This window comes from Mycteria americana, chromosome 3 (assembly GCF_035582795.1).
Source record: "Mycteria americana isolate JAX WOST 10 ecotype Jacksonville Zoo and Gardens chromosome 3, USCA_MyAme_1.0, whole genome shotgun sequence".
NCBI lineage: Eukaryota > Metazoa > Chordata > Aves > Ciconiiformes > Ciconiidae > Mycteria > Mycteria americana.
The window spans coordinates 88,639,149-88,659,129 of record NC_134367.1 but is presented as its reverse complement, the minus strand read 5'-3'; the positions used below and the strand labels follow the sequence as shown (position 1 = coordinate 88,659,129).

The 19,981-nt window shown below is 36.5% G+C and overlaps 1 protein-coding gene across 4 annotated transcripts in view; it reads left to right on the top strand.

Moving 5' to 3' along the window:
* Positions 1 to 19,981, top strand: part of AKT3 (AKT serine/threonine kinase 3) — a 284,305-nt gene that overhangs the window by 102,621 nt on the left and 161,703 nt on the right. For all 4 annotated transcript variants that reach the window (XR_012774795.1, XM_075496022.1, XM_075496023.1 and 1 more), the window contains exons 6-10: positions 391 to 522; positions 4,674 to 4,739; positions 6,384 to 6,452; positions 14,025 to 14,147; positions 16,174 to 16,302. Coding sequence is in view for 3 of the 4 variants with exons in the window: in XM_075496022.1 (XP_075352137.1) it covers positions 391 to 522; positions 4,674 to 4,739; positions 6,384 to 6,452; positions 14,025 to 14,147; positions 16,174 to 16,302 (519 nt within the window). In the remaining variant the exon portion in view is untranslated. The remainder of the gene's footprint in view (positions 1 to 390; positions 523 to 4,673; positions 4,740 to 6,383; positions 6,453 to 14,024; positions 14,148 to 16,173; positions 16,303 to 19,981) is intronic.

The window sequence follows — 19,981 nt, the reverse complement described above, 5'->3', positions numbered from 1 at the left end:
TGTTACGCAAAACCTACTGATATGCCATATTCTTCTGTCCCTGGTAATACGTGAGTTGATGAGCTTTCTTAGATGCGGAGCATTCATGAAATGCTGGTATAGACTAAGACTTTGTTCTGTGTGTGCTTTGTAAAAATAAGTGTGTGTGTGTGTGTAGTATACTGTGCAGTACTTGACTTTAGAAAACTATAATAATAGTATCGAACAATATATCCTAGTGGTTTAAGGATACAGTTAACTATTATGAACTTAATCATCGAAGTGTACCTATTTTTGTAAACTGTTCATATCATATTGGTAACAGCATTTGGTTATATGCGGACATACTTGTGTTCATATTGGAACTGGATAGCATAAGTCTTGCTGATCCTTGTTCTTTGTTCCTTATAGACAATGAATGATTTTGACTATTTAAAACTACTGGGCAAAGGCACGTTTGGCAAAGTTATCCTGGTCCGAGAGAAGGCTAGTGGGAAATACTATGCTATGAAGATTTTGAAAAAAGAAGTCATTATTGCAAAGGTAAGGAAGGTTATAGTTTTAATATTGGGTCATTTTTTTTGAATGGAATAATCAGTATCTAATAAATAAAGTGTATTTGATTTTTGATGGTAAGTAAGTTTGATAGAAATATGTGTGTATCTTCAGAAAACAAGAGTACAAAAAAGTATACCCATTTTGCATGCCTTTTTCCAGTGTCTTATAATGTAGAGTGTGCTAAAGCATTGGAGAGAGTTCACTGAGCAAGGAAGATGGTGCAATCCAAGTTTAAAACAAGAAAAAGTGCATCGTAGGGTATATTACATACCTCAAAAATTTTTTCTAAGTCAAGTGCAGGTTTATTCAGATAAATGCAATTAATTTAATGGGCCTGCGTTCTGTTCCTGTTGTTAGATAAGATGGCTGTGCATGGGACTAATAATTTTTTTTTTTTTCAGTTTTTGAGGAACAATAGAAGTCTGAAGCTGATGGTTTAAACTGACATTGTGCACTCACTTAAACTTGATCAGTTTAGTGTAACTAGCTCTTGTGCTTGGTCATAATTTTAATAAGCTTAAACTTTAAGATCATCTACTCTGAGCTTTGTTTCTAGCAATTCTAAAGTTTTGAATCCCACTTGCTCAGAACAAGTTGAGAGCAAGGAACCTACATGCCCTTATCACCGTGAGATGCAATTAAAAATAATCCCAATTATTAAGTAAGGAGGTTTTTGAGGGATGTGGATCTGACTGAGAATGCTTGAGGCTAACAATACCAGTATTTGTAAAAACTAAATGTGGATGGGAACTACCATGGTTTACTTATATTTTATTTTAAAATATCCTTCAGATTTTTCTAATTTTCCTATTGGCCTATGAAAACAGGGCTTACAGAGTTTTGCAGTCTATCTCTATGTTCATTTGTCTATCTGTCACTCACGTTCTAATAACTTTTGAATGCGTTGATCAGTTTTGCTTAAATTTGATAGAGGAGTAGAAACCTCAAAACCAATTGTATTTCCTTGAGTTTCATTAAAACCAGCCCTGGTGCAGGGGGAGAGACTTAAATTTATGTCTTCAGCAGAGAAGAGACTGACCTGTGAGTTCTGCGTGCCGTTAGCAGCGGTCTCATGTGCACTTGCAGGGTGGTTGGCATGTATATGATTTGGACTAACAGCAAGAGTGCCCTTTTCTTCTTCATAATCAGGAGATGGCAGAAAGAAAGGAGGGTATTGCTGCTGCGTTCTCCTGATTCTGCATCTGGGAAGGAGCATCTCGGTGGCCCTCCTTGTAAGACTTCATAAATGGCAGCAATCTCTGTGGGTTGCCCTGTGGGTCTCAGAGTCTATCTGTTTGCTGCATGCTGTGGCCCAGTCCCCAGCCTGACATCCTTCCCCGGTGCTCTGCTCACCTGTGGCACCCAGGGGTCCTCAGGGGAGTCTTATGTCTGACTGCTCCTGTTCTGCTGCTGCTCACTTATACCCTTCCAGCCTTCAGAGCATGTCAGCTTGTTTCTTTGTATCAATAAAATAAAAACCACATTTTTGAATTTTAGGGTTTTTCTTTTAGTTTGCTGGCTGCTACAATATCACTCAATTTTTAGAAGGGTTAAAACTGATTCTCAGTAACTTTGTCTCTCTCTGTTGAGCGAAATTCTTGTTCACAGAAGTATGTATAAAGCCAGATAAATTTTGAAGAGATCAGGGATACAACTGTTCATTGATCTGTTTACCTGAAAACAGAAAGCTGATGGATTGGGCAGAACCTGTCACTCCCTAAAGCAGACCAGGGTCTCTTTTTCTGCCTATTTGTAGACTAACAAGAAGATTAAGTGTGTGAGGAAACATGCCTTTCATCCCGTGATGAAAATAGGAGCACCTCGGTGTTTTAAATTTGACTGCCTCAGAACTGGAATTTTGTTTTGAAGGGAGTCCTTCCAAGTTTTCTATAGTATGATTGTATATTGATAAGAAACTGATGAAAGAATAAAAATGAGACTGTGCTTAGATCTGCACAAGTAAAGTGATCATGTTGTTTTCCCTATAGTCACCAAATACCAGTTTTTCCACTCCATCCCAAACTAAAAGCAGAAGCAGATTGAGTCTGAACTTAGCTGTCTAGCCCAGTCAGTGTGTGAGTATGCCATGGGGATTTATCAATAACATTTAACTCTGAAGTTCAGTGCTAAGGATACAATCACTAGGTAGAATAGATCTGCAGTCCCAACTCAGCCTATAATGTGATATAATATACACTATAGACGGTCATACCTGTAACAGCATAATATGAAGCCGAAAAGTGGTGCATTGACAGCTGTATCTAGAAGGCTGTGTAGCATCTGCCCAGTTCAGACTAAATCCGTTGATCCTGGATTTTCATGACAGATTAATATTACACTTACCAGGAAATTGCTACCAGTATTACAAACTTCTGAGGCAATGCCAGAAAACCCGGCCATTGCCAGCTTTTTATGCCCCGTATGTGGTGAACCACTGAGGTTTAAAAATAAATAAATAAGTAAAACTTTAGGCTTGCTTTTCTCCTTGAAGTGTTTTTTGTTTTTCCCTCAGTACGTGGTTGTAGTGTACACACTCAGTGTTGCACTCCTATTCCACTAAATGGCATCATAATTTATTACCACTAACTCTGCTGTTGTTGTTTAACTTCCTATTTTGACAATTTTTAAAGTCTAATTTAAAACTCCTGACATCCGTGTTTACTTTCTAGTTTAATAATACCTTCTCTTCAGAGCAGTCTGATAAGCATGTGCAATACAATAATGTTATATTGGTATTATTTGCAGCAATAATAAAGTATACTCTGACTAAATGTATTTACTTCTGCAGGATTATGGTTGACGTTCGGGTTGCACTAGGTTAGTCTTCAATTCTGTATGATGCTCAGCGGCAGCTTAGTGCTACAGAAAATGGCTAAACCAGCCCAGTGGCCCTCAGGCTTTTTAGGTCCAGCCCCTGGCAGCCTGGGTAGGGGTATTCCCGGCATGTACTACTGGTAGAATTGCATAGAATGGCCGTGTATACGTGATATGAACCTCCTAAATGCCCTGCTTTTCTCCCTGGTCCTTAGGAGCTGCTCGCCATTGCAGTGCAGGGCGAGCCCTCTTCCCGCCATCCTCGCCCCCTCGTCCCTGCCGGGCCCCTGCTCTCTGCAAACCTGGTGGCGTGAGGGCCGTACCCTGCCCCTGGGGCCTCCCGCCACCCCTCCAGGCTCCTCCTCACCTCCGCTGTGTCCCCTGCCCCGCAGCCACCCAGAGCCGGAAGGAGCTTCCCAGGGGGCCGCGTTAGTTTCTTTCTCTCCCTTTGGCACAGGGCTCTTTTTAATGCTCCCCGTTCAGGCTCACGGACAGGAGAGTGTCTCCGTCTCTCTCGGAATTGCCCCTTTCTCAAAATGTGGCTGGAAATGAGGGTTGTGTGGACGTCTCCCGCCTCTCGTGCATGAGGTCTGTGTCCTCGGGGAAGGAGGTCGGGCCTGGTCCGAGGAGCACTGCTCGCCTGGCTGCTTAGGACAGCCCAGAGGGATGAGGAAGGGGTTTTGTAGGGCTACATTGTTTTAAAGAAAAACAAAACAAACACCAAACCAAGCGAATGTTTAAAAACCAAAAAACTGGCTTTACTTAACATTAGGTTAGATTAGACTAGGTTTTATAGCTGCCTGTCAGTTACTACCTGTGTACGTTCCTTGCAAATTGATTCAATCTCTCTGTAGATATGTTGTTCAGATGATTCATATGAGAACTGCAAAGTTGTGATGACTACATTTTTAAACTATCAGATCCAATGTTATCATTTCTTCCGTCCCTGCATTGGATGGAAAGTTAAAGACTTCCTTTTATAGCAAGAAAATAAGAAAAAGAAAATCAAATAAATTGTGTTCAGTAAAAAATCAAATAAAATAAATAAAATAAATAAATAAAAAATCAAATAAAAATCAAATAAAAGAAAATCAAATAAATAAATAAATACCTTAAAATGTGTTTTGCCAAACTTAAATTTACTCTAAAATCTTTTCTCAAAAAATGTGAATTATTTTTCATGTTTCTTTCAGGTTCATTCATTTTTCAAACCTGTACTGTAGGCTACTCTTTTCGGAAGTGTTGACCATTTCCTCATAATTAATTAAATAACAATTTCATATCTTAATTCAGACCTACTTCTTCTACTCTTTATTTCTCAGGATGAAGTGGCTCATACGCTTACAGAAAGCAGAGTATTGAAAAACACCAGACACCCTTTTTTAACAGTAAGTATTAGGAATTAGTTTTAAGTACATTAGCAGGTAATTTTCAACATGATGGGTATTCCGGGTATTCTGTTATGAACATAATTTACAAACAAATTTTGAAGTCTTTCTCATTATGGTCTGTAAAAAAGCAGATCTGTAAACAAACTATCTGGTGCTTATGATATCCTTTGTCAGATTATGTATTTAAGAGTTCAGAAATCAAGTTTCTAATAATTTTGTAAAGCTTCACTGCACTGAAAAAAATTTAATTGTAGAATGTAACTGTTGTGCAATTTTTGTCATTTTTGTGTATGAACACTTTTTTAATAAAAGTTACTGATTTCACACAGTGTCAAGTAAGTAATTTTTACCAAGAAAACTTAATTAAGAATTCAATAAAATGATAAAAATAACTATTTATTCAACATAAGTAGCCATCAAGCAACAAAACTCAAACCCCACTACTTCAATGTCTTTGTCTTCATATGGTTAATATTTCATAGAAGGAAAATATTGAAAAGTTGATGAAAATTTTGAGATTCATGACAAATTATGATTAATAGTTTTAATTTTACAGCTGACTTTCTCTGTAAAAGTAATTCTGATTCCTCTCCTTTGAGAATGTATTAGAAAATCTTTTCATTGATTTCAAAAGATAATTAACATGTATTTTAAGGTAGGGAAAAATGATTTTCTTTTTTGTATTAAAATATCAAAGTATAACATGGAAGCTTTCCTATTTAGAAAATCATAAACACACCCTTTAGAAAGCAGAGGATGGTATTTACATTGCTTGGCCAAAATATTCTTGGAAATTCAGTCAAGAGAATTGAGGTCCCCCAGAGTTTCTTAAATTAGAGTGTAAAGGTAAGCAGGAGTAGGTGTAATTCCAATCAAATCATGCAACAATGTCACTGCAGTTGTATCTTTATATCTTTCTGATATTAAATATTTTAAAGAGACATGCAGTATTTAAGTCACATGAGTCGTCTTATGATTTTGTTACGTGTAGTTCTACTGCATTTCGTTTCTTTTAGGCCAGGCCTGCATGTGTAGATTTTCTTTGGTATTATTTTTCCAAATCAAATCAACATTGATAAGTCAAAAATTTTAATTAAAATAATAACGTATGTTACAATTTTTGAATGATACATAAATATATTCATTTGGCACTCTGTGCTTCTAACGTTGCATAGTATGTGAAACTAGAGTCCTTGGTTTGGAAATGAAAGCAGGCTGGAGGTTAAGATAACTTTTAAGATTTTATTTGGGAGAAATTAAAAAGAATATGGTAATGTCTGTCTTCATGGGCATTGTTGAAGTGGACATCATAAAACACCATGAGTGAGAATAGCCATCTATGGCAATAAGAAATGCAGTAGAAAATTGTGTATTTTAGTAACTATTTAGTATTTTGTTATAATAAGCATGGTGTTTTCATATCAATGGCCACATGGCAGACATGGGGGAATATGTGACCGTTTTTGTGTTAATTCATCTCATGCTCCAGATAGGAAGTTACACTTTTAATTACTCTGAAAGTTCTCACCAAGTCAGTCGTCTGCTTAAGAGGATAAAATTAAATTTTGTTACATTTTAAGTGCAAGAAATTGGGTTAATACAAGATGATAATTGGTTTGGTTTTGCTGTTTTCTTTGCAAGTCCTTGAAATATTCCTTCCAGACAAAGGATCGTTTGTGTTTTGTGATGGAGTATGTTAACGGAGGAGAGGTAAGTTTAAAAAAGATGTTCTGCGCTTGTCATGGTAATTCTGTCACTGGGTTACACTTTAAAGGATATAATTTTTCTTGCCTTTTTTGCTTTCTAGTATCTTTGAAGGTTTTTTTTAATTTTAAAAATTGTTTTATTTAAAAAAAAATGTAGACGTGTTTTATAACTATGCTGTCAAAAGTAGTTCCTGTTCTTGAAAAATTAAAATTAGACTGTTGTATCTTGAAGGATAATTTCATGGTAGAGAAATAATTACAAGTAGCTTGCTTACTGTTTTTTCTTCAAGCATATTATAGCACGTTCTGGCATGAAACAGTCATAATCTAGTGCAAACAAGCAAAAATAATGTGGACTTGTCTTGCTGTTGTCCTAATGTGAAATATGCACTCTCTTCTTTGCTATAGCTATTGCAAATACCTATGGGAAAAGAGCGGAGTGTTATATTTTTTCATTACTTCTGTCCCCTTCACTTGCTGTGTAGTCTGGAAATTTCAACTTAAGTGCTAAACTTCTTACAGTGTTGTTAGCCTTTAAGCTGTTGCTGTCCTCCAGGTCTTTACTGAAGAACAGAATATGAAAAACTATACCCGTCAACTGGAATCAAAGAGAATTGCAATCTAAGAAGAGGGCTTTATCTACCTTTTAGGTGCTGTTTGCTATTCAGACTGTATCTCATTACAACATGAACTAGAGTGTTTTCCTTATTTTGTGTACTATATGCTGCATAATAACCATAAAGGACTAAGTGTTTCCACTAGCTTTTTTAATTAGAAAACTGTCTCTTCGTTCAGGTATTGTTGCAGCATGATACCATGTTTTGCATTATCCTTTTGCTTTGTTCTCCTGCAATAGAATTGTCTTCAACTATAATCCTAATGTCCAAGCACCTCCAGAGTGCCTGTCTTGCATTCATGGCTCTGGCCATTTCTGGGCCCAGTATGAGGCCCATTTACATCCTAACTTGTCCATGACTGTCCTCTACCACCCATGGCTAAACATGGTGCTATAGGGTTCTCATATGGGAGGATGGCCTGTTTAACTCTGTATGTATAAACCTGGTTCTGGACATCAGAGGAGTTGAACTGTTTTGGCTAGTTGAACTAGACACAAAAATCTGCCCCAGCATTAATGGGATAACAGCCTTCTCTTGGACACTCAGCTGGTTTATTTGACAGTGAACTTATGTCACAATATTAAGTCAGCGCTATCTACATTGAGTTTTAAAGGTGATGCCTTATAAACTAGCTAATTCTTCTTAGTTTTCTCTGTGTAAGACCTTATTGCACTTTGAAAGTGTTTTTAACATTAGCCTATCATTTAGATACTCGTCTTTTTGAAAGATACCTTTCTGTCCTATTTGAATGCAGAACAGAGGACACAGAGAATGTTTTCAACTCCTTTCTTAAGGTTGAGGATACTCTGACACCGTTTCGATCAGGCTTGTTTCTTGCATTCCTCCGCATTGGGTGGTGCACCTTTGTGGCAACTGCTGCAATCATCTTGTGTCTGGGTTTCTTGGTGGCAGCCTGCTTTTGCTTATTGGGATTTGAATGATTGCAATGTACTTTGCCAAGAGTGGGTCACTTTTTTCCAGGTATGATGCTCTTGTTTGTCAGTGTTGCTCATGTTCTTTGCTGATGGTTCCCTAATTCAGTGAAGCTAACAGTAAATTTTTGCCACAGTGGGAAATAATGGCCTTTCAGAGTAGGCAGTTTTCTTCGAAGAAACTCTTTTGATTTACTTATATGCTTCTCTTTGACTGGAGATCTGGAATAGTAAGTTGGACAAACTGTCCTTTTTAATAGGAAAATCTTTAATCTTACCAGATTTTCCTGTGAATTTCAGACTTCAGCCACTATCTGCTAAGAAATACAAAGGACTTCATATTTGTAAAAATAGCCTTGTTATTAACTCAGAACTACTGAAGTAAGTTGCACAAAGTTTAGCCAGCATTTTAGCTATTTATAAGCATATGTCTTATGTGGTACACAGAGTTTTTTCTTTTACTGCTTTCCTCTACTGTTCTGTCTGTGTTCCAAGGAAGTTTCATTTCCTTACAATGGTTTCTCACTTTGAAGGTGTTGAAAACTCATCTTTTAATTATACCCTTCCAGTGGGAAATTGACTGTAGCAGTACTATGTTGCTTTTGATTCTCTCCAGAGCTGTACTACCTTCAGTGTGTTTCTGTTTAAAATTCCTTTAGATTAAAGATTTCTTTTTAGTTAAACAGTTGTGCCTGAGTCAATTGCTTGGGAATTTTCATGGATTATGTCTTTCAGGAGCACATTACCCCCATAGTCCTTCGAATGAAGAAGTTCTTGAAATATGTATCTGCATTCTTAACTCTTACCTAGGTGAAAGCAAGAAGATGCCACAATTAGGGCTTCTGTCCTACTACAGTAATAAAAAGTGTAGTCAGTACTAGGAGTCTTCAGTTCCTCTTTCTATGATTAGGAAGGAAAACAGTCAAGGAAGGGGTCACTGAATTTCATTCTGGAGGAGAAGAAATTGTGTTAAAATGATTCTAAACAAGAATCTTCTATACCTGTTAAAAATCTAGATCCATGTTGAATTTAATATCCCGGCAGAACAGTAGCAATTTATCTTTGCCTAACCTTGCCTATGTAACTTCAAATTAGTTAGGCTCAGTTAATAGGGGAACATGTTATAATGAAAATGTGACTGCATCAGTTTTACTGGTCTATGTGTGTGCTTTTTTACAATGTACAAAGTATTACTGTATTGAATTGTCTTTTGACTTCCTTTAAAAAAAAGCATATTCTGTAGCTAAATATATTAAAGTAAAACATTAGAAGATTTTTTCAAGCAAATTATTCAGATGGAAATATTGAATATGCGTTCCTTTAACTGTAGATGTTGTCAGTATATTTTCTGCTGCTTAGGGGCTCAATCTTGAAATCTTTGTTGTTGGCTGAAAGCTTAACTTTTTCTTTTTTTAGTGTTGCTATTGGACTCTGTGGATGAAATGTTTAGCAATGTCTATTGATCATAAACTATGTTGCAGTATAGAGCTAAAAGGATACTTTAACATTGTGATTACTTCTCAATACCTTTGTTATACTGAAGGAATTACATTAAAGTAGCATTAAGACATTGAAATTTTGTTTTAGGAAAAAAATGCTCATCTGTCTTAGTTGAGGTGACCAAATTCCATTATCAAGACTTTGAAATGGTGTATTTTATGAGTGTGTGGTAAAAAAGTACATGCAGTGTTGCATGATAAACTGTGTTCTTTACTTTGGTTCAAAATATAGAAAATTCATCTGAATATTTTAAAATAAATAAAACTATCAGTACTTACAGACAAACACAGGCCTATTTTAAAGAAAAGAAAAACCCCTTCATTTTTGTACATTTTTTGCTGTCCTTGTCCTATCAACAATTTGAAAAAAATATGTAAGGCTGTATTGATGGTTTTCCTGCTAGTATTGATTTGCCCACTCTTCCTTTTGTAACCCACATAATTTTGAGTACTATGTGATTGCAGTACGTTAGTGGTACATTACAGTGTTCCCCCAACTTCCAGGCCACACAGAATGGTATAAAATGTGGTATAAAAAAATGATATTCTAAGAATGGCTCATGGGGAATACTTTGGAGTGTGTTTCCCATTTTTTATTTCCCATATTTTGCTTTGAAGGTTGAAAAGCTCTAGGAATGAAATATATTACATACATTACTCTGCAGAGTACACTGATTCAGCTGACTAATAAGTTGATTAACTTCCTTGCTTTGCACTTTCAGGATAATTCCAAATTCTGTACTTTGTAACAAACTTAATTGGTAATTATCTGTGTAATAAAATTAGACTCTAAAATTTGTTCAGATGGTTTATCCACACCAGAATTCTGAATCCCTGTTCCGCTTGGCATTTTTTTTTCCACAGCTCTTACTTCAATTCATTAGGCAAGAGAGAACTAAATGGTTTGTTGTAATTGAACAAGTGCTATTACTGTCTAGAAAAAGACAGAGGATTTACAACCTACCGAATGAAAAATAACTGAATAATGTTGTAAGCTTTGTCATTTTTATCTTGGTTGTGTCCTGTTTTGTTTTCCTAAACTCTAAGTAAATGAGAGAATGTTCCTTAGCCTAAAATTGTGATAGTCCAAGATAAGGGTGCTGTATTTCTTTGGGTACAGAATGCGACTAGAAGCAGTATAAAGTCTGAAACAAACAAATAATTCAAAATTTCAAGGCTGCTACTGCAAATGCTTTGCAAAAGAGTCAAATCAACAGTCAAATATAAAATCTGTTTAACTGCAGAGCTGAGCAAACCCAATATACAACAGCAAGAGCCAGTCATACAACGTTCAACATGCTAAATAGGTTACTAGTACGTGTAGAAGTTTAGCATATTGATTGATATAAGGTTGTGTCTTTTATGTATTTGGCATGCTTGGATCTACAATTGAATATGCTTTTATGTTTGATCTTTGTTTTTATTTGTTAAAATTTTTCCATTAAAATTTTTTATTAGGAAAAACCCCATGGCAACATTGTTGTTCAGTTTTTAAATAAAGACGTACTAGGAAATTTTATAGCTCCAGTCCTCACTGTAACTCTAGCACCCTCATGTATGCCATCAAAAATGTTATGTGCAAAATGGCTTTCTTTGTGCCAAAGCTATTTCTATTGCAATTCCAATGACTTTATAGCACATATTTAATAGCTGTAAATCAATAAATAGTGCAAATGTTGGAAGTTGTTTTCATAACCTTCCATCAGATTTCTTCTTGTCCTTCTCTGACTTAGTAAATCTAATCTTCATGTTCTGACAATTGTAAGTAGAGCCTGGTGGCATAATTATTCCAAAATAGTGAACAAGCTAAATAATTAGCTGAAAATAGTGCTGTAATCTCACTGAATTAGATTTTTCTATTACAATTTTAAAATTTGCTTTAGTATCTTCAGCATATATCTGAGTGTATGAATTCACTTTTAACATGCATTTTTATATCTAAATGTACATTCTTCATTCAAAACGAGTATGTATGGTTTGATGACAACTCTGTTAGGTGCTATAGTAATATTAAGAATACTTATGAAGAGTGACTGTAGTGTCATGTATAACGTTAAAATAAACTGACTTGGGAACTTAGTCTCTTTGGCAAACACAGAACTATTGCTAGTTGTTTCTAGCTGGTCATTTTACTTTGAAGTTAGTATTTTGAATTAATATCAAGAATATTTTGTTGGAAATAAACACTAAAGAAAATAAATTTTTTGTTATGTTAACTTGTCAGGTTATCAACTCTCAGATTCAGATTGGGACACTTTTTTTTACAGAAACTAATACATCTGTTGCTGACAAGTATCCTGAGGTTTTAGAATTTTCTAAGACTTTGCTGCTCAGCTACTGGATTAGTCACTTTCATACAGAAAATTGCAATAGTCCTTTTACATAGATATGAATGTAGGGCTAACTGGAGGTTATATTATAAATTTTTGGAATGTGTTTAGTATTTGTACACATTAAAAAGTGATCTGAAGGTTGGCCTTTATTTTGAATTACTTTGAGTCCATCAAAACAAATAAAACTCTTAAAAAGGAGTGACATTAGCTCATTATTTATGAAAGAGACCACAAACCAGACATAAATACATAAATTACATAAATTTTGTATTTTGCTTTATTTGGATGAAGATCTACTTAGCAGTGTTTGTTTCCTATTTAAACCTTGCAAAAATGTGTGGAAAAGACCCTACAAATTGAGAAATGTATTTATTCTTTTCCCAATGTTGCAATATGTGAGGCACTTCATGAAGGCAGAGTTAGTTGCTTTGTCTGTATGGGTCTTGTGTTTGCGTCGGCAATTAAGCAGTCGTCAGTACAGAAAGCAGGTTACTACAGGGAGGGCTGATGTCACCACCAGGGATTGGTGCTTATACAGGGAAGCGAGCAGCAGGAGCAATTGAAATACTTACAAAATAATGATCCTCCTTGTCATGCAGGTATTCCATTTTTATACAGGGTGTCTTGAGAATTCAAAAAGAAATTGAAAAGGGGAATGCAGATACAATGAACAAAAATGAAATATTCTCTTTAAATCATATTGCAGTTTCTGTTTTCTGTGAAGTCTCTCCTTACACAAATATGTGCTGCCAAAAGGCTCAGTTTAGTGGGAAGTTTATTTAGGTTCAGAAGAAAGTAATAAGCATTTTTTTTGAAGCACAACTGTCAGGAAAGAAGTTGACTTCTAGTTGTTTATAGGATTGACTTTTTAATTACATTTTGAAAAGTCCACACACTGAAAATAGCTGCAGTAATTCTTACATTGTTCTGTGCTGTGTGAGCAGTGTACATTTCCTACAGGTGTAAAGTAGGATGATGTGGTAGTGGCAAATTAAGCACATTATTGGTTTTTTGATTGGTTGGTTTGGGTTTTTTTTTTTTTGTACCTACCCTGCCATTTCGGAATTCTTATCTACTTGATATTTTTAGCAGAGAAAATAAAAAAACCACAGGGTTATTATGGATTTTCTTGTCTATATTTAATTCATAAATGATCACATTTTCTGTATTTCTGTTTTGTTGATTGTTAGCTCTTGTGGTAAAACAAAAAAAATCATAGCTTGAAGGAGTAAGGCAGGCGGCCCGTTTGATCTTGAGCAGAATACAGAAACATACTCACTAATCTTTGCTTGAGGACTTTCCCAAGCTTTCTTAACACAGTAAATAAAGCTAGCTATTTTAGAGAGCATTTGAATGAAATAGCCAAATTCTGCCTTTTTAGGTGTTATTCCAGGTTCTGAGGGTGATGTTTTATCCAATAAGATGCTGACAACCTTACAAAACTTCACGTTATGCTTTTTCATTGCAGCTGAAGTTACTGGCAATACGTAATGAGTAATATTTTTCACTTAAAGTCTTCAGTTGAAAAAGTGTCTGCGAAGTGCTGTAACTTGCAGTATTAAAGAAGAGACAAAACCCCCAAAGAAATGTTTACATTGTAGCAAAGAAATAACACTAAATGCAGAGATTTGTTTTTATAAGCCCTAAGCAGTTGTTGATTTGCTTTTTCTACTGACTGATATAGCTAGCAGTATGAATGTGCTGTTTTTGTAAAATGCCAGTTCACTTGTTCAGTTGAAGTCTACTAGACTATAGCAGACTAGACTTTTTTCGGTTCAAAGGAAAGTTACTAAATTACTGAAAAACTTAAGGCAGAGCCAGAATCTGGGTATTTTAGTGATACTTCTCAGTGGCTTAAAATAAAAATCCAAGGAAGTGGTGGAGGGAGAAGTACAGAATGATGCTGCTACATACTTTTTTTTTTTTCCCTCTGGTAACTGAAGGTTAAATGAGTAGCAAGCAGAATGCCTTAAACAAGATTGGTATATTGATTAAAACGCTGATTTAACAGCTCGCTTTCTCCCTTTGGAAACCTGGAAAAGATAAGCCAGCTGCTGTCTAAGAGTGCTGAGTGTCCACTGAGAGTACACTATCTATCATCACAATATGGTGATGAGAGGTGTTTTATGTTTGTGTTAATTTCCCCCACTAAATCAGTAATTATTACAATCCTGTCCCTGCTGTTTACCCTGCAGCTGTTTTTCCATTTGTCGAGAGAGCGGGTGTTCTCAGAGGACCGCACACGCTTCTATGGTGCAGAAATTGTCTCTGCCCTGGACTATCTGCATTCTGGGAAGATTGTGTACCGTGATCTCAAGGTAAAAAAAAGAAAAAAAAAAAGTAATCAAATTTTTGTTTTTGCAGAGACTATTGGGACAAACACAAAGTAATTATAAAGTTGCACTATTCAGAGTTAATGGGGAAAAAAAAAAAATCTGTGTTCAGTTTAAGGTTCCGTGTGTGCTGAAGGAAACCGTTTGATATAGTAGTCTATAGATGGGTACATTACTTGACTTTAACTTGATTAAAAAAAGAAACAGCATACCTTAGGAGATTTAAACTTCTGATCCTTCCTTGCCAACCCCCCACTGCTTATACCTTAACTTGGATTTCAACACAAATCTCAAATATAATTCTCAATGTCCCCAAACAAGGGAAATGGGGAATTGGGACAATGTGACTGCGTTCTGTTTATCTCACCAAAGAGTTATGTTCTTGTATGATTTGAAAACACTTAAAACAATTCCGAATACTTCAATAGGAAAAGAATTTCAGCCTTAATTAAAAAATTATTTTGTCTTTTGTATCTTTGGAAAGATTCATAATACTGGAATGTAGTTTGTCTTAGATTTGCCTGTGTATACAGTTATGTACACAGGCAGTACAGTTATGTACAGTTATGTATCCTCTGTTGCCTGAAGCGCCAGGTACTCTGTGACACAGTATGACCATGTTCTATGGAAAATAACCTCTGCTTTCAACAGGAACATTTTCAGACTTATGTGGGAGGAACCTCTAAATTCCACGACAAGACTATTTTATTTCTGTGACAAGACTTTAATTTCTTGTATGGGAAATTGTGCTTTTCCATTACACACGCATGCTAGTGGAGTTCATTCATGGACTCCTTTGTACAGGAACGAGTAGAAGGAGGCAATGGTAGGCAAGTTCTGCTCAGGGAGGCAGAAAGAAAACAAAATACTGGGTTACCTGTTTGTAGCAGAATCTGTTGTAATAACATGAAATGCTGTGACATCTTGGAAACATGGAATTGTCTGGTCAAGGAATGATAGATCATGATTTTTGATTTAAATTCTAAATAATAAGGAAAGAGGAATTTGATGTCCTTAATCTTCTATTGCTGATGTCATCTACTTTGCATCTTCTTTGTATGACACTGTTAGACTCAGGAAATATATACCTTTGAATCGTATTTCAGGCTTTATGCAGACTTAGAAAGACAGGGCTATGATAGTTCTTTGTTGGTATTTTCACTACACACCTTATAATTAGGAAAAAAAACCCCTTTTTTGTTGAGAAAAGTTGTTCAGAAGTATGTTTTACTTGTTTTTAGTTCTATCTGTATTTAAAGTATTGCTAATAAGAAGCTTCTGGGAAAGTGATGTTAGCCGTGCTTTTGAGGTAGTCCACAGGAAATATTGCAGTAGTTTTTATTCCTGTTCTTTAAATACTTCATAACAGGCTATATTCTGTTTTCACATTTCAAAGCAAGAATCATGTATTTAAAAAGCAATGCAAAGCATGCAGAGATACACATACACAATTGAAGAACAGTGTCCTTTGCAAGTACACAAGGAGGAATTTACCTCAGTGTTTTGTTTTTCTCAGTAGCCTCTCTACCCCCACTTTTGTCTGTTATTGAAAAGGTTGTGGAAGATGCAGGTGTATTAAGGATTTACGGATATATACTAACTGTTTCATGACAGTATAGTAAATAAAATGCGTCTTGATAAATGAAGGTCATGTTATAGCAAAGGAAGCCTATGAAGTCTTACCAAATGACAGCCATGATTGTAACTTTGAATTGCGTCATTATATCTTGAGAATATTTAGAAAATTATTTTGCTTTCATTCTATGGAAGATGCACCAAACTTGTAAAACTTCAGAATGAAAGGTCATGCTTTGATTGACCTGGGATTTACTATTGTAAACTGCATTAAAATGTTAAATAATTATTTAAATTGTATAATAGTAAACACTGTTAAATGCTGTAGTATAATAGATGCTGTATAACTCTGTATCTTTTTTACAAAATTGATGTAATGCATCAGCCTGTCCTGTTAAGAAATACTAAGGGAACATTTTTTTTCCTCAACGCACAGTTAGAAAATCTAATGTTGGATAAAGATGGACACATAAAAATTACAGATTTTGGACTTTGCAAAGAAGGAATCACAGACGCAGCAACTATGAAAACATTCTGTGGTACTCCAGAATACCTGGCACCCGAGGTATGATTTAGAATATATTCTTGCAAAACAGTATAAAATGTTTATTTTTCATTTAATTTTAGACTGTGATGTTTGTGTTCTGAAAACTGTTCATTGTAGTAAAGAACTGACAGTCTGCCTGATTAATCCTATGCAGTTGTTATTCGGAATTGTATGTGCTACTATTCTTTGTGGTGATTGTATATATATTGATGCTGTGCTTCTTAATGTTTAAAAAGGCCTCTAATGTGCATTTTCCTTCTCATGTTTGCCTTCCTCTGTTAAAGTTTTTATCTTCCAATGATTTCTTCAAAAATAATCTTCCATCTGTCTGTCACTTGGAACATATGATCCTGCTTAACTGAGCTGTATAACTAGCGTTTATATAGCCTCAGTGGAGGCGAGGGCGAATAGGAAGGTACTGAGTTTGCTCTGTTTTATCCAAACTCCCAGTTGCAGGGAGAGGGAGTTGAAATTTTAGATATTTCTGCTAAAAACAGCTGAGTGTATCAACCTCAGAACTGGTTGAGGCTGTTTCCTAGCATCTAAGCAGAAGTCGCATCCCAGAGTATGGGATCTTTACCATTAGCTAGCACTTGGAGTGCCAAACATCACACTTCTCGAGGATTGATAAAAAGATGGACACGAGGACATTGTTTTGGCTCCCTTCACAGCTCTGGTTTGGCCACTTGAGAATCTGTTGTGGAAACTCAAGTCACCCAAATGATCTGCTCCAGTATTAGTGCTGACAGCTCTGCCACTGATGCCTACTGAAAAAAATCAAGGGGAGCACTCTCAAAATTGTGTTTTTGTCCTGTCTGGCTTCAGTCAACAGTACTGATTGTGGTGCTCGGAAATGTTGTTCTGCATCTCCTGTGGGGTTGCCAAACGCAACTCCAGTATTGACATGAAAGACAGCATTGTTTGTTTACTTAATGCCAAGGATTCTGCGGATGCTGAATTAGCCCTTATTTCCATTCTTGTCAGCATTCAGGATTGCTAATTGACATAGTACACACCTGACACTGAGACAACTTTCTAGTCAACCTAAAGGGCTTTACAAGGCCCTTCAGTCCTACCATTTGTTTTAAGAAGGATTCTTCAAGGGATTCCCCACCTCTTGCAGCAACTCTGCACCACCAGAAAGTCTCTATTATGTATCGTCTTTGAAGAAGAATGTACCTTAGTTTGAAGGGAGGAGGTGAGGAGGCACTGATTCAGCATAGCTCTTTACCCTCTTATTTTCAGGATTATTGAATCTTGAGTAGCAGCAACAAGCCCTGGAGCCTATTTCAACAAGCAAATTTAGATTGCCTTTCATTTTTTATTCTGAACCTTACAAATAAGGGATGTCAAGGAAAACCGGTACATGTCACCTTTAGGATACTGCTGGCCGGAAATGAAGATTTTAGGATGGTCAGGTTTGTGGGTTTGAGAGTTTTTCTAAATCTCTTAAAGCAAATTTGAAGTCTCCTCCAATTTGCACTCAGGGAGGAAATTGAAATTGCTAATAGTTGGTTATAAGTTAATATGGTATGTAGAGTTAATGAAACCATTTTGGATCATAGCAAGATCTTTTGATACATTATTTTTCTCCAACTGTAAAGGAAACATTAGTATTCGTAGGAGCCACTAACTTTCTATTCATCCATCTGGTTCCATCTTCTTTGATTCTTTCAGTGATGAAGAGAAATCTGAGCAGTCATGCTCTCACACTGCAGGTTTGAAGTACCTAAATAATTTTGGTTGGTTAAGTGTGTTCATTTCAGCTGTTTGGTGAATCACCAGCTACTCTAGCTATGAAGACAAACTCACTGATACATGGTCTCCTTTGCAGAATCCCATCCCATAGATTCCAAGTAAGACTTTGATGCAGATTATTGCTATCCTGTTTGGCAATTTCAGACATCTCCTTTGTGTTTAGTGCAGGGACACTCAGCAGTTATCTACATTTAAGGATTCCAGAACTACTGTTAGCCTGCTTTAAATCTTTTATAGCTACTTAGAAGAAGTTGCAGATCTGCCTGTTTGGCTTGGTACACTGGCCACTTCTCTTGTGTTCCACACCCAGAATCTGTTCCAGCAACAAGAACGTCACAAGGGATGATACTGTCATCACTGGCATAGACTACAGGTGTCATTGCCAGCTCTTACCCCCTCATTGTCTTCTTGTCAGCAGTCTTAAAAAAATTCTCAAAGAGTGCAAATATCCCATTCAGTTGCTTTCATCTGCTTCTCCATCTCTCACTTTTGGAAACATGTTAGCTCTTTTCCATCGAACTTTGCAAGGGATCGTTCTGGGTTTTAGACGCTTACCACAAGTTACTTGATCCAGTTCACCTTTCTGTTCTCTAGCAGTCCCACTCCTCTCCTCCACCTCCCATTATGAGTATTTTTGGAGACCTACCCTGTACAAATCTGTCTTGAAGGAAAATGGCTCTTCATTAACCCTGGGAACCACAGAACTCATTCCCTTCTACCTCAGAGATAAAGGGTTTAGAGCAAGCAACCTAGACAGGTTACTGATACAGCGTAAAAAGACCCAACACCTTTATCCACACATTCTTATTTAAAAAGGTGAAGTTAGAAGTATATGGACAGCATTGCAAAAAATAAACTTTCCCTTCATACTCTCTGCTACTACAGTAGTGTTTATCAGTGCATTGGCTGGATAGTTGCTCACCTGAGAGAATTGGATCTATTTTTATACCCGGGACAGCTGAGTGATAAAGGGACTGTCCAGAGACTGGGTCCTCCAGTCTATTCACGTGCATGTGTCAGAGAATGAATGTGCAAAAATCACTTCTCGTGGCAGTTCAGGCCACAGAAATCATTACCAGATGCCAAAGACTTACTAACTTTTGACAAACTGCAGATCATGAGAACCTAATGTTACAACTGGACTTTAATCCTGTTAGCACAGTGAATTCCTGCTTGTTTATCCCAAGACGAGTCGCAGCATATACTTGGGTTTTGCCTGGTCGTGGTAAATGTAAAGGCAAATACCTTTTAGCCTTTCTTTAGAAGCAAGATATTCTCCAGTTATGTGGAGAAATCCGTTCAGCATCTGTCCTTTTAAAATACCCTTGCATCCTTCTCTTTCATCTAGGTCAGTTATGATGGATGCATCCCTTTTGCAGACCTTTTGGTTCAGTTTCCTATGTACTTGTTGGATGGTTGTAGAGGACACTAGGACAGTGGACTGTGTAACATGCAGGGGTAGCCTGAGATTGCTGTCTACTAGCCAGGAAGCAGTTGCCCCAGGAACCTTGCACTGTCAGGAATCTATACCTAGCCTGAGAAGTGACTTAATGCTTTCTTTTGTATTAATTCAGTGTTGAGGATTCAGTTCGAAACAAGAACTTGAGCGTAGTTCTCCAAATGCTTTTTGGACCATTGTTTGAGGCATAGAGTCCTGCTCGTTATTCCATCTTTTTGCAAAAACTAGATTGCAGTTGCTTCCAACAGCAAAACAGGGAAGTGCCTGAGCCAGAGTAAGGTGGATTTCCTCCTTGCATAACATTCTCTCAGGTGAAGATGTCCTTGTGGATCCATACAGAATTATTTCCCAAGGTGATTTCAGAATTACTCTTAATCAGAAAATAAGCATACCTGTTCCTGCGTTTTCCCTGTAAACCTTAGGTTTCTGAGGTCAAAGTAGTCCTTCGCACCCTCTGTTGAAAAGGCGCTCTCATCTCAC